Raw genomic sequence first — 14,227 nt, forward strand, 5'->3', positions numbered from 1 at the left:
GAACTCACAGTTTGGGGGTTGTGGTAGACGAGCGACTTACAGGAACGACACCGACTGGCACGTCTTGGGAATGAAATTGAGCATGGCCAGACGAAGAGAATCAAAAACAACTGAGTTCTACGAGATCAAGACGCATCAGTTAAAGCAGCTTTCCTCAGCCCACGCATAGGGGTAGTACTAGAGCGACGAACCACACCTCCTACTCCAGCTAATTCCTCACAGACTTTCCATGTGAGTTTTTAGCCTCCACTGTTTCACAAAAGATTGTTGGTTATAGTGAGCAGTAGCCTCTCCGCAAGTACCGAAAAACGGCATAGCATTAATTCTGCCAATTTTTGGGCGCGCGGTAATATCCAATATACATACTGCAAGTCTTCAAGTGAATCTTCTCGCGTTAAGATTGCTGTTAAGCAATCAGTGAAGCGAAGACGTCTGACCCGATGAAGAGGAGAATCTGACGCCGTATTGGGGGGGGGGGGGTGGACTATACAGTACTGGCACGCGTACACCAAAGGATTGCAAGTTTTCAAGTTGTCATTAACACTGTAGACAAGTCCGATGTTTCGCTCTTCTGACGGGTATATCGCGATTCCAGGACTGATCACAGATATCAGTGATTCTTTATGAACTGGGGTATACTAGCCAATGGTCGCCTCGTTTCAGGCCGAGGCGACTCGGTCGGGGGGCATTGTTATCATCAATATTGATCTACGAAGTGTACAGTATCGTTAAGAGAATATAAGACATGGCACTTTATCCCTCGCACCTCCACTAGCAGTAGGTTGCGATATTAGTATATTTTCTATCGTTCCCAGTTTTTGATATCATCTTTTCAAAACTCAAAAAATATCTTTAATGTTCGTCAACGTCGATAGTCCGCCAAAGCGACCCCCTGGTGCGCCCAGTGAGGAGTGTGACACGCTTGCACAAACTCATCGGCCCCAGTGCTCTCAGGAAAGGCAGGACTCTCCTGGTAGTATCTTGTTACCCATTTGTACTATTCTTTTCTCGATACGTTTCATCTAGAGAGCTGCTACTCACCGAAGTGGGCTGACTCCTTCCGTTTTGGAGGATTAAGACTCCTAACGTGGATGTGGGACAATTCAGTCATCTAGACTGGGGGTATACCATATAGCAGTGCCTAGTCTTAAGCGCGATAGCATCCTAGAGGCAACAGGACTCGTAATGCTACCTACTCACCCCCACTGTAGATACATCCCTCTTATCGCGAGCTCCCATAGTGATGTGCGGTGGAGGCCTCAGTGTTCTCGGCGGTCTAGTTCCGCTGAGTGCAGGGTCCTGTGGGAGTCACAGCCCAGTCACAGGCGGTGGGGAGTACTCTTCCTCTCCAGTGGTAAGCACACACAACATCCTTTCCTCCGTCAGCGCGTCTCAGATCTCTCCTCATGGACCGCCTGGATTCGCCTCGTCACAGCAGTCGACATGTAGCAGCTCTGAGACATACAAAGGGCTGTTACTGTTCTCCCCTGACGCCTTGAGGGTCGCTAGTCCGAGTCGGAAAGATAAGTAGTGCTTTGCTTGTCGAGCAAATATCTTCTGGTGTTGGAATGAATTCCCTACCTCTAGAGCGCACTCCGAAGATTTCGGGTGGATCGACAATGACTGTGTTTCCGAGCTCATGTTACACTACGAACTCACACACTATTTTGGGGAAGACCACTCTATAGTGTGGAGAAATATGCACAAGGTCAACCACATATGTTGGTGACGAATGAAAATTCTAAGGAAATTTTTGGAATTTATCATCGATTCCTGTACGTTTCTACCCGAATTCGTAGGGAAACGTCTATAATTATTGATGAAACTCCCAAGCTTAGCTGAGGAGAGCGAAAATATATTCCAACACTGCACCTATATATGCTTTGTCGTTGAAATGCATCGTTGTTGGTAGTCTTGTGCGTACTGGCTACATAATAGTATTCAAACTGGTGAAGGGTGAGGCTTTTGATCGTCGCTCAGTGCGTCTCTTCTCAGAGTTACGGATGCAACAGAAGATAGAGCAGTAGTGCGTCACGCTGACTTTGTAGATAAGGTGGCAAGGAGTCTGTTGGATTCATCTTGGAATGGAATTTCTTAGGTGTGCCAGAGGGTCTGGACTGACTATTGCATACCGGCGAATCGAAACGGCATCGGTCCGGACGATTTCGCGGAGATTCGAGCTACAGCTATGTGGTACTGTCATCTGTTCTACGCGGTGCACAGTTTGAAGGTGAGTTGTAATTTGCGAAAAAGTTGGTATCGGGCAGTGCTTTCTCTTAGCGGTACGGCTGGCGACCAGTAGTGTTAGCGGCGACATTCCTTGCGTTCAAGTCGTGCGAGAGGTCTCCGGTGAGGCTCGGAAAATTTTAAGAAATTTCCGGTATTTTTTGGTGCATTTGCAGATACGCTTGCGGATGAATCAACTTCTTGATTGCTATGAGAAGCTCGAGAGACAGTCGCGATATACCAGTCAGCGAGTAGGTCTTCGCGGTACTAGACAAATCGATCACTCGATCGATTTGCAGGCACTTCAGAAGATGGCGCAGGATGTTTGCGAAATGGAAGAAGCCATAATGTGTTTGACAGGATTCGAGTTTGATTTGAATCTCCCACATAAACACGTGGGCTCGGTAATAACATGGTTTTTGGAGGGTATGAAACTGTCACGCGCCCGGGAAATGGTGGTTCGAATTGGAGTATGTGATTTTGTTAAATCGCCTTGTGGAATCATTGGTAGTTTTTTCTCGCAGAATTTATGCTCGTGTTGTTGTCGACTACGACTCGGATAATATCTAGAGTCGAGCTGAGAGCAGATGAAAGTTGATTTGTGACTTAGTCGTTTGTCAGATAGTGAAGAGCATCACAGGCGATGGAGAGCTCAGAAAGAGACTACAGCAGAAGGCTGTAGCATTTCTCAATGAAGCTTTCAGGGGAAGGTGAGGGCAAATTTAGACGCCCTGTGAGAATGCTTGTGTTACTGGTTTTCAGGTCTGTTCTGTTCTATCCTGGGGACGTACTTGCGTTTGCGGCAGTGAGCGAAGCGGCTGCAGCTGTGCTGGAACGAGACTCCGCGAGTGCTGTTGACATCAGAAGGAAGCTCTTCCGTCCGGGGTTTGAGTGAGGTCGTTCGGCTAGAAGGATTTGGTTACTGTCTGCATCTCAGTGTCGCTGCGGTTGTTGCCGCAATGCACTCACATGAGCATCCGGTCGCCCGCAGAAGGAGGGCAGACAGCTCGAGTTCGGTCAGCGGTAACCAGAGCGGATCTAGTGTGGCTGCGTGCAGTCCATCTGCTGCAGTGGAGGGAACCTCTTTGAAATTGTAAGACTTTGGAAGTGGTACTCTTATACACCTTTTCAATCTCAAATTCAGCAATTTGACGAAAGAAATTTGATTTCGACGAGTGAAAGGAGTTTTTCACGAAATGAAAGTTCAAATTCGTAGATGAAATTTTTCATTGGTCGAACGGTCTTGTGTTCGACGAATTTGAACTTGCGTTTCCGAACTCATAAATTCCATTTACGAATTTGAACTTTCATTTTCGGCCGGTCTACGAAAATCGAACTTTCATTTCGAATTTGAACTTTCATTTCGTGAAAAACTTCTTTTACTCGTCGAAAATCAAATCTCATTTATTTGATTTGTTCTCTCACTTGTTGTATTTTGAGATTTAAAGGGTGTAGTATATTGGTTGTTCCTGATGCCTTCGTGTATTTTCTCTCTATTCAGCGGCTCGCAGGCTTCAACTGCAGCAATTTCAACTCCGATGAAGCGTAAACGCTTCGATGAAGAGCCGTCATCCGAACCATCGACACTCACTGCGTTAGACCTGGCCCTGTCGAGGGAGATGCCACCCGCGCAGTGTGAGACTGTTATCTGCTCGTCGGCGACTTGATCTAGTATAACTAGGTACTAGAGCTGCTATTGCAAGGCGAAGGATGCTGCTGATGGGCGGCGAGGCTGCGGGCAACACTCGTGGAGAGAACGTTAGAGACAGTGGGATAGTTCTTAGAGGTGAGTAATAGGTAGGGAAGCTGACGAATTTTTCGTCACGTTGGCTGGGTGGTAGAAACTGACACAGTTGTTGTATTGATTTTCATTATAGAACACTTTGGAATCACGTGTTAGATATCCCACTGACGGCCCCAGCAGCGCCACGCAAGCGCGGGTCGAGATCGTCTAGCACTGTGAATGTGGTAGAAGCAGGAGAGAATGGTTGCATTCGGGCGAGTCCGTCGACGTCACCGACCAAGCGTCACAGAATAACAGTTATCTGAGGGACTTTGCTAGTATGAAGGCATAAGACCAACGGTAACTCCTATTCAATCTCGATAAGCTATTTTATAGTATTTCAATGCTTGACCCTCACGAGGAGTTCGTGCTGTCTCCCATAGTACTTGTTTGTGACCATTGAAGTCTTCGGCTGGGATCTGTGGAGAGGACCAGTTTGTCGTTGTCCAGTAGGTTGTCGGTCGCGTATTTGGTAATGTAATTGCGTCATAATGGCTGAGGCTTTTCATAAGTTTGTTTTTTATAGGAACACGATTGTTGTATGAATAGTATTATAACATCGAACTCGCGTGGGTCGCGTAGTGTGTCCCTCTCGTAGCCTTCATCCTGAGCTGATCTGAAAGAGGAATGGTATAGTAATCTATCGCGAATCTCCCGTATACTGTTACCGTTCATTACACCGGTGTCCGATGGCTCTATAGTATTGACGGCTCTGGGTTGAAGAGGTCGAGACTGTCACCTCTCGTTGGCCCTCCACATATTCGTCGTAATCATTTTCGTTATCTCACGTATTAGGAGTCCATAGCTTTGGGTTAATAGTGAGAAGGGAGTTGCCTTATATGAGGATAGCAGGCTTTTGTGTTTGTCCCTGCTCGCGTCCTCCTGGTCCTTATCTGAGGCTTAAATGGAAGGCCAACAAGGAGGGTCGCAGTACTATGACTTCAACACTAGCAGTAGCAGTGCAGGAGGCAGTGGGTACGTTGGCCCGGCTCCTCCGCCGACAGCACAAGATGACGATGAGTTCGCTGACTGCATAGATCATCAGTACAACCAGCGGTATGGACCGGCACCGAATGTAGGAATGTGTTGTTGTAGTAGCAGGTTGACGATCACGGTAGAAATGTTTATTCCAGCTCAAGTGAGAGTAGTAGAACGTTGGTAGGGAAATAGGGAGAATTAGGTGGTGAATTAGTAATTAGTAAACCTCCGAGGTGCGAGAATATATATCGCTAAAGGCGAGTCATATTGGAGGCTGTGATTAGAGCGTTGTTCTGTGGAGTGGTATTAAAGAGGTTTTTTTTCATTTTCTTAGCCAGTGAGTGTATTCTTTGAGGATGTTCATGCGCAGCGACAAGCGGAGCGGAAGCTACAGTGCAATGTACCTGGTAAACAGGATGGGTGATTGCCGCATGCTCTGCTCATACATCAGAAAAGTCGTAGCCATTTCGATTCGGAAACTGCATGTGACTGCGCTGTGCTAGTTACCGAGTTAGTCAAGAAAAATGTTTCCCTTCAGCTGGAGGAAAAATCGGTGTTATATCCTGTCGGAGTTGATGCTAGTTGATGAAATTTCTGATATCACCAAATAACGACTACCGATTCTACTGCTATGTGAATTCTGATGTCACCCAGTAGTAGAAATGAGATGCGTATTTTCAGGTCGTGGACGGGGAACGCCACTCTGGATGATCAAACAAAAACAAGAAGAGGATAAGCATAGGAGAGAGGCTCAGGAGGCTAGTCGCCAGATGAAAGAGCTGGAACAGAAGCTCATGGTAACAGCAGGGCCCCTGTTACAGGGGTTGTTCCATTGTTATCTTCACGTTGAACAGCGATGAGAGGCTGTATGGGTATTGACGAATAAGAGGAAGTTCATCATTCGTGGTTGTAGGAATAGTATTCACCAGTGTTAATCGTGGATTGGCCGTTCGTATACGATATTAGTCGATTTATGGAGCTGCTGGATTAGTTGATTTTGTGGTAGCAATGACTCGAGCGTTTCGGTGTGAGATGGACGGCCCCGATGGGCTTCCATCTGGAATACCAAATAGTTGTTCACATCGTTTTTGTGCTAAATGAGGATGGTAATCGGCGAAACCGAAGCTTGGAATCCGCAGTTTCGTGGAGGGTTCGATTTCAGGGTGGCTCTGCTAGCGACGATAAGACAGGCCGTCACAGAGAAGGGGGACTGGCCTCGGAGAGCACGGAAGGCAATATCGAGGCGCAACGAGAACAGCAGAGTCGGTGGTTGCTGGACCAAGAGGGGTACGTAATGATCCTTCCTCACCTTGTCGCGAGTATGCGCCATGCATGCGAAAGCTATTCACAACTCATACAGCGAGCTGAAGAGCTCATAGATTTACAATGAAGTGGAGGTGATTTACTTCGTGTGTAATTGCCTTGGTCCACTAACAACAGTTGCCGTCAACACGGTCGGATTACTGCCTTCTTCCCGCGTCGCGTACTATGTGAGGATTGCCTGCAAGTGATTGCATATTCATGAGCTTTGCATGCAATTTCGTTGGGCAATTGTTTATTATGGAATGCATTTTCAGTGGGTGCCGCACGAGTCAGACTCGTCGGGTAACTGGTTTTATCACGGAGTGACGGGGACGATGCTCCAGCGAGTTAATCAGAAGTTATACTTGTAGTAGAGGAGGGTGGACGGTCTGGCGCGATGGAGTTCTGCGGCTCATTCTGGTGGAATTCGGGTCACTTCTCGTGAAGTGATCCGATTCCTTCACTGCCTAATATACTCCATCACATTGGTTGTATGTTCCGGACTGTAAACCTCCGGAATTACTTTCGCTTCGTGCGATGGAGATGCTGTTTTTCTAAACGGAGTCACATCGCTTCATAGAGAGGCGTAACGATCTGATCGTCATGTTCAGGCCGCAACACGATGGGAGTTTTCGAGAACTGTCGCGTGAGGAGTGGCTGTCAATGGCGATGGCCAGGCACGACCCGTTCCAGGAGTTGAGACTAGCCGCTGATGCCACCATGATGCAGGGAAGTGAGTCGCCGGAAGAGTGATTATGATTAGTATTGCTGATTCCTCAGGGCGGGCGAAGATGGAGGATAAGCATGCCTTGTTGAAGGACTTGAAAGATATCGGGCGGAGGCTCGGGTACAGTCTTGACCATCTGCCCAGCCCAACTGGAATGTGAGTGAGGGGCCATTAATGTGGTTTCTTGATTCGTTCATTCGGCGTGTGTTCACTTCTTATTCTCATTATTGAATTCGGAGCTCGCTTTCTCAGAAGCTCGTCGCGGTTGAGCACAGCCAGTGTTAGTTGGAATTGATTCTAATAATGCCTCCATATACCACTAGGATGCGTTCCGGGGAATCAACTTATTCGACTTGAAGTCGTGGCAATCAGTGTCATTTTAAATATAGTGTCTTCGACTTCTACAACAGGTCACTCGCTGGTTTTCAGGTATATGGTGTATGATGGGCACCAGGGAGTCACTTGTGCGGACTACTGTATTAAGCAAACACATAACAAGGTGAGTGAGGCGTGGTATTAACACTTTTGGCAAGTTGCAAGTGCTTTAGATTTTACCGCGGCTGGCGAGTCATAAGGGGCCGATAACTGAAGAGGTTAGGGCGCTTGGCTGCACGAGAAGATGATGGAAAATACAGTTTTTGAATCAGTTCATGCGCAAGGTTTTCGAGGACTCTTTCAGAGAGTTGGACGAGGAGTTTCTTGCGAAATACAGGACTATCCCAGATGGGAGCACAGCTGGTGAGCTATGCTGAAGTGCCCTAATATAATCGAGTTGTAATTGTTGTGTTGTCTTCTCTTCAGTGATCGCCCTGGTTATTGGAATAGACTTGTACGTCGCTAATATCGGCGATTCGGCATGCTTTTTGGTGCAACGCATTCCAGTGCAAAGTAAGTGACTAGGCTTGTCGTACTCTTTGAGGGTGGGGGTTCGTTACTCACCTCTTCAGCCCCTGCGGGGATTGATCACCATCAGCAGCAGCAGCAGCAAGGGCGGCATCCAAACTATAAATTGGAAGTGAAGTCGTGTCATACTAACCATAAACCAGAAGATCAAGCCGGTGGGTCGTGACAGAGGGGCTCATGGGCCGTCATGATTCCTCTTTGGTTCAGAGAAGGAGCGCATAGTCAAAAATGGCGGAGCGATGGTGACACCAGCTGGTGGCGTGGTAAGGAGATGGTTGATCCTGCATTGAAAAGGGCGAAAGCTCGCATCGAGAAACCGCGTGAAGTTTGTGAAGAGTTCGAGTCAAGCCTATCCTGGGTGTAATTCTATTCAGGAACACCGCATATCCCCTAGTATCCGAAACTAATGAAACGAAATTCTCTTCTATGTCGTTCTCCACTGTGACTGGATTCTAATTTATCAGGTGAGGGTAGCCGCGGCAGACTACGAAGATAAAATGAAAGCATACAAGAAGGCTACCAATGCCGGTCTAGGAGCGGTGGAGAAGCCACCGGTAGGGTCCGTGGTCGCCTTTGTTCTGAAGAGGATACTCGCTTCAGATTGCCTTGGCGGTATCGCGTGCATTTGGTGACCGAGAGTTCAAGACGCCTAACAAGCTTGTGGTGTCGGAGCCTAGCGTCAATCATTACACACTGAGCCCAGAAACTGATATTGCGCTTGTACGTCCCGGACAGGGCTTCTAGGAAAGAAGACTTTTAATGCAGGTTCTCGTATGCGACGGCGTTACAGATGTGATGACACCAGCGATGATTGGCGCCAAGATACTGCAGTACAATCGGAAACCTAAGGCGGCGTCAGGAGGACTCATTCAAGAGGCGTACGAGATCGAGAGGCTTGCAGTTGAAAATCAGCAGTATTGAACTATGGCACTTGGCCTTCATCTTAATGGCCATGTTCACGCAAGTTGGTTTGGTGGGATTATGGAATATTCTACTCGGCAGATACCAACGAGGTTCTCAAGATAATTTGACTGCTATCACCGTCTTCCTGAATTGGCCGCGACCACCGACTTTTGGGGATCTGGATCTTCTCGCTGAGCAGCAAGCGAAGGCGCTTGAGGATCCGAGCTCACCCAAGGCGGGCAAACGGCAGCGTAAGGGAGTTTTCGCTGTTCGCATCGGTGCGTAAAAACGTTCGCCTATTCTTAGGAACAGGCCCTGCGAGAGAAGTGAAGAAGATACGGTGCAAGCATATTTTGATGAAGCACAAGGACGTTAGGAATCCGCGTGATCGGGTCCGGAACAAGCAGGTCACAAGAAGTAAGTAGATGAGGAGAAGTTGTGAACATAGTAGCAGAGCATGGAGACTATTATAGGAGAAACTCAGAACTCATAGACCAGTGCAGGCTAGACTATTACATGATGTATCTTTTCACTCACTCAGCGAAGACGGAGGCCGAAAACACTATGATGTCCATCCTTGCTGATCTCAAGAAGGATTCAAGCAAGTTCCCAGAACTTTGCAAGAAGCATTCCGAGTGTAAGGCATACACCTTCTCTGCGTGACTTATGTTATTGCGACAACGTTAGGTTTGTCGAGTCGGAAGGCCGGGAATCTTTGTGGCGACTTGGACTGGTTCGGTCACGGCAAGATGATGGCTGAGTTCGAGGAGGCAGCCTTCGCGTTAGACGTTGGAGAAATGAGTGATCTAGTAAGTTGACTCTCGTAAGCGTGATTCGTACTGTTTCTGTCAACTATGTCCTTATTCGCCTTTACTTTATGTGTTACCAGGTCTACTCTCCCTCGGGAATCCACATAATCGTCCGAATCGCGTGACGCTCCGCGCTGCCCAAGTTGTCCCCGGTATCACCGTGGCTGTATTAGTTTGACGTTATCAAGAAAGTAGTTTCCTATTATTCCTGATTCCTTCAATATTGAGTTGCTGTCAAGAGTTGTAACACTAAAATACTGTCAAGAATTGGGAGAGATCATAACCATGGGGGAGAGTAATGCAGCAGGCACTTCTGAAGATTGGGCCCGCTTGATGCCTCTTATTGCGTTATTGAGTCAAGATTACGCTCAAAGACGTTGAAAAATGTCGCGTCTGATAATTATACGACATTAGCATTGCAGAAGTATGCATTTGAAACATCATGCTTCGAACCCTCACGAAAACCTTCGTGGATAAAAGCCAACCAATTCAAACTTATACGCTTCTGTGTTGGAGACTTCGACAAATGAAACCCTCAGAAATCCACTTGAAACACAATTCTCGTGTTCGACACCCCACGTGTTCGCATCATGTTCACCAAGAGTTTTCCTCCGAACTCGTTGCGGGTTCTTCTCCGAATGTCATGACTTCTGTCAATTCGGGGAACTTCCCTTTTTCTCTCAACGATATTGGCGAAGGATGTGCTGATGTAGTTTCAACACCGGAATCCTGACCAGAATCTCCAGCCTCGGGCAGATCGACATGCGATGAAGATGGTAGCGCTAGATCACTCCCAAGCAAGTCGTCCCAGTACCTGAAATAACCTAGAGATGTGATCCCAGTGCGAACTCGCCTGTGTCTTTGCGTGGACGAGACGGTCGCCTCAGTAGTCTTAATTGCGTCGTTAGCGACTCCTGGCGCTTTGCCAGCACAAACTCGGCCGAACCGACCCCTCTCAGCCTTGAGCATGCTACGCACTCTGTAAAGCAAATATTCGACCCGCACGAACAGCAGTGAAGCTCGACCTGGCAATCTTTTCCAATACATCTTTCGTTTGAGTTTCCTTCTCAAGAATCGAGTCTCTCGTAGAAGCCTCCACTTCCGCCAGTGCGGCGATAAGAGCTCGAGCTTCCGCGAATCTTGAGCGGAGAGCTGCGTCTTCTCTTCTCTGAGAATCTCCGATGTAGGAAATACAATTTTAATTTTCCCTTACATGTGCATCCATCGCGAACTTTAATGAGACCACCTCTTCTTTCCCCCGTTCTAGAGCAACCCTCAGAGAGGCTATCTTACCCTCCCACTCTGTCTCCTTCGTCGCCATGTCTGTCTCCAGGCCTTCACGTGTCTGACGAGTTAACGTCCGATAGGACCACCCAGCCAGTGAGTCAATTTAAACCGTAACGAGAATTGTCTAGTCGAACGAAATTAATTTCTCGATTAAACTGAATGCGTCTGTCTGAGAAAAGTCGTGGACGAACTGTATCAGCTCCACCTTAGAAGTCGCTTTAATATCGTCTTTAATCTGCGAGAGATCCTCCTTGGTCTTCTCCACCTCATCTTCAATATCCTTCGCCGCTTCGATTTTGCGCTGGTGAGCATTTGTAAGCTCAGACGCTTCCCTGTCGACTTCTGGGAATAAAAGTGTGTCTATTCCGAGATGGAATAATTTTTGAAAGATGGAGTGTTCATATGCAACTTCGAACAATGAGAGCAATATCACTCCTAAACCCCAGCCCAGGCAGGAATGGCGTGACCACGAGTTTCGAAGCACTCTTAAATACGGGACCATTCCACGAGTCAGGGGGAGTGCTCGCACCTGCCTTCTTCTCTCTGACTTCTGCTAGCTTCAGTTCAAGTCTGTGCATTTCGCCTCTAAGTTCCTCAAGCTCCGTGAACACCTTTAATACAATCTCGCGGAATCTCAACACAGCAATGGAATTCACAGTAGCAGACTCCTTTACTTTTGTGTTCCTTCGCTCGGCAATTGCTCGTGATCGTTCCTCACCAGCGCCAGACCTGCGTGGGCCACTTGGTGGTGTAGCTGTGGGAGGGACGAAATACCTCGGTGACTGTTCAGTTTCACTGTCGCTGCTAGACACGACGGCGTGTTCAGCTCTGGCCAAGACAGACCTCATTCTGTTAACATGCAGTTCTATCCTTAGCTGTCACGATCGAGCCAGAATTCACCTCTCCTCGCTTCCCTTGCCCTTTGCTGTATTGACAGATGAAGTGCCAGGCGTAGCCTCCTCTACAACAGATCATCACATCGGTGACAGCACTATGAGTGCAAGTAGGCTATCAATTTAATACCATCGTTGTCCTCGTAGTTTGCATCAGATTTCGCTGCTGATTTGCGGTCGCCTAGCAACCATGATTGTGATAGGAGCTCAGCCTGAAGGGCATCATCCAGTTCAGCCTGTCATGTCTTTCCTATTCCAAGCTCATTGGTATTCGTATCTTGTACTCGCGTGTAATTCGTTTAGCAGGAAGACTTCTGCGACTTCAAATTTCTTTGTCAACCTTCATCTGTTTCGAATGTCGGTCTACACTCCCGACCAGATAGCTAAGGTGAAACCTGTGAGCTCACCAGCTTCTTGCGATCACATTTCCCCTCCTTGTACTCACCAACTGCCTGCTGATAGAAACTGTCGTACCTAGCTACTACGGGTGTCACAGACAACAGCAGTCCAAAGTCATTGCTCTACGGATGGTCCCAGACGCTTTCTTTCGTTTTCGAGTTGTGGAAAAATACATCACCAGAGTCGGTCTGGCACTGGACCCATGGCCTCGGTATGGGTGTGGTGAGAGCCTGGCTCGCGAGACGTGGAGATTCGCTACAGGATCAGAACTATCACTTGCACGGCAATCCAAAACAGGTCGTGGTCGTCGTCCGTGAGTCCAAGCCATAGGGCATAATCTCGAACTTCCTCAGTGGTGGGTTGTTCTATCTATAATGCGGAATTGCTATCCATCGTCACGACGTTGTGCGGAAATACATTCCAATCAGTGACTGTCACTGCGAGGGCCGAGTTCGATTTGCCTGGCATCATGCGCGCTGATGCTGCTATCTCAGCTGCCATGTTCACTACAACGTTCGAAACTGATGTTCCCGGAATGCTGGGCAAACACCGAATGGAGTGTCCAGGAAGTCACTACTAAATGATGATTTCCAGCGCCCGGAGTTGTGCCACGGTGGAGTGCATCGCCGAAATGGCTGCTCTCGGTGCTACTCAGAAAGTTACAGGTCTGTCTCGTGGTGTACTGTAACCCAATGAGCAAAGCAGCGTTAAGAAAACTGATTTGATGACTATGCCAGACCTCAGCAATAACCGTACAAGTACTACACGCAGCAGACAACAAGCGCGAAGTGGCAATATAGAGGGTAAGTAACAAGTTCACTGGTGATTCCCAGCACACTTCAGAGACCTCGAAATTGCTGCATTCCTCCAGAGCCTTGATACGGCGCAAAGGGGTTACTGTTCTGCTGTGGGTAGCCTGCGAATGGATTGGGCGGCGCAGCTTGCTGCTGTTGTTGTTGCTGCTGATAGGGTTGGTATTGTTGCTGTGGCATCGGCATACTCCCCATGGATGGCTGGGCATACCCTGGCTGCTGACCATAGTAGCCTGTGTAAGCATAGCCCTGCTGCTGGCCTGGAAATAACGCGCCATAACCCGACACCAATATTTCTCCGCGTTACCTGGATAAGCACCTGTACCAGCTTGGACCTGCGGCGCCCCTTGGTAGGGCATTGGCTGCTGCTGCTGTTGGGCGGGCCTTGCATTCATATTGAGCAGATCGACCGATTGCTGTTGTGGCTGTTGTTGTCGTGGCCGAGGGGGCGGCATAGGACGCCTATGGTGAACATACACTGTTCAAACAAGCTGCGAGTATGAGTACCGTTGTTGCGGAGGAGGCGGACGTCGAGCTGGCTGGCGAACGACTGGTGATTCTTCCTCGGAAGAGGAGGACGACTCTGAGCTGGACTCGTCATCTGACTCCTCGGCGGCGGCGGCCTGACATATCGATCAGTTCACTACTGAGGCTCAGAAGAATATCCCACCTGCCGCTGCTGCTCCAACTGCCGCTGTTGTTCCTGTTGCCTTCGAATGCGTTGCTCTTCTTCGCGACGCTTCCGTGCTGCCTCGTCATCAGCCATAGCTCGCTGTCGCTGCCTTTCACGATCCTGTATAAAGTGTGTAGCTCCACTCAGCAAAAACTTACAGTGCGACCAGAAGGAGAGACATCAGATTTTCCTAAGCCCTCGAGTACCTGTTTTCTCAGTTCCTCCAACTTGCTATTTTCTGGCAAATGCCTTGGTCCATTAACAACAGTTGCTGTCAATACTGTTGGGTTACTGCCACCTTCCCGCGCCGCATACTGCGCACTACCAACACCACTGTCGTATCTAGACTCACACCATCAGCCGCCGTTAACCGACCGTCATCCTACCCCATCCCCGGAGGAGCGCACCCACAGCTGTTGTAACGGTCTGCCCGGAGCTGCCGATGCCGATGTACTTGTCACGACCTTGTCGAGCCTTGTCCGCTCCATCCTCAGTTGGGAAGGGTGTTTACCAACCCGACGATCTCTCGGGA

At 48.5% G+C, this 14,227-nt stretch overlaps 4 protein-coding genes across 4 annotated transcripts in view; 3 read left to right on the plus strand and 1 right to left on the minus strand.

Annotated features, from left to right (window-relative positions):
- Positions 1–855: 855 nt before the first annotated feature.
- Pmar_PMAR028181 (hypothetical protein) lies at positions 856–4,778 on the plus strand (the record flags this gene model as incomplete). Its single annotated transcript, XM_002774131.1, has 14 exons — positions 856–973; positions 1,212–1,354; positions 1,397–1,527; positions 1,996–2,053; positions 2,099–2,230; positions 2,281–2,349; positions 2,403–2,477; positions 2,526–2,630; positions 2,848–2,936; positions 2,989–3,117; positions 3,164–3,319; positions 3,728–3,861; positions 3,908–4,012; positions 4,127–4,778. The coding sequence occupies 14 exons, from the start codon at positions 856–858 to the stop codon at positions 4,273–4,275; spliced, it is 1,593 nt and encodes a 530-aa protein (XP_002774177.1). The 3' UTR covers positions 4,276–4,778.
- A 135-nt stretch (positions 4,779–4,913) lies between these two features.
- On the plus strand, positions 4,914–6,616 carry Pmar_PMAR028182 (hypothetical protein; the record flags this gene model as incomplete). The annotated part of the gene is made up of 5 exons (XM_002774132.1): positions 4,914–5,084; positions 5,322–5,394; positions 5,669–5,784; positions 6,150–6,274; positions 6,565–6,616. 5 exons carry the CDS (start codon positions 4,914–4,916, stop codon positions 6,614–6,616), a joined length of 537 nt encoding a protein of 178 aa, XP_002774178.1.
- A 276-nt stretch (positions 6,617–6,892) lies between these two features.
- On the plus strand, positions 6,893–9,822 carry Pmar_PMAR028183 (phosphatase, putative; the record flags this gene model as incomplete). The annotated part of the gene is made up of 15 exons (XM_002774133.1): positions 6,893–7,022; positions 7,070–7,172; positions 7,446–7,515; positions 7,664–7,754; positions 7,818–7,904; positions 7,964–8,074; positions 8,127–8,182; positions 8,384–8,473; positions 8,520–8,639; positions 8,685–8,797; positions 8,922–9,073; positions 9,129–9,239; positions 9,364–9,459; positions 9,510–9,631; positions 9,712–9,822. 15 exons carry the CDS (start codon positions 6,893–6,895, stop codon positions 9,754–9,756), a joined length of 1,497 nt encoding a protein of 498 aa, XP_002774179.1. The 3' UTR covers positions 9,757–9,822.
- Positions 9,823–14,185: 4,363 nt separating this feature from the next.
- The window catches only part of Pmar_PMAR028184 (conserved hypothetical protein), a gene marked incomplete at both ends in the record, with an annotated part of 965 nt that continues 923 nt past the window's right edge, over positions 14,186–14,227 (minus strand). Inside the window, one exon of the mRNA XM_002774134.1 lies at positions 14,186–14,227. This exon is cut by the window's right edge and continues 4 nt beyond it. Within this exon, the coding sequence (XP_002774180.1) occupies positions 14,186–14,227 (42 nt within the window).

Source organism: Perkinsus marinus (assembly GCF_000006405.1).
Source record: "Perkinsus marinus ATCC 50983 genomic scaffold scf_1104296958686, whole genome shotgun sequence".
Taxonomy (NCBI): domain Eukaryota; phylum Perkinsozoa; order Perkinsida; family Perkinsidae; genus Perkinsus; species Perkinsus marinus.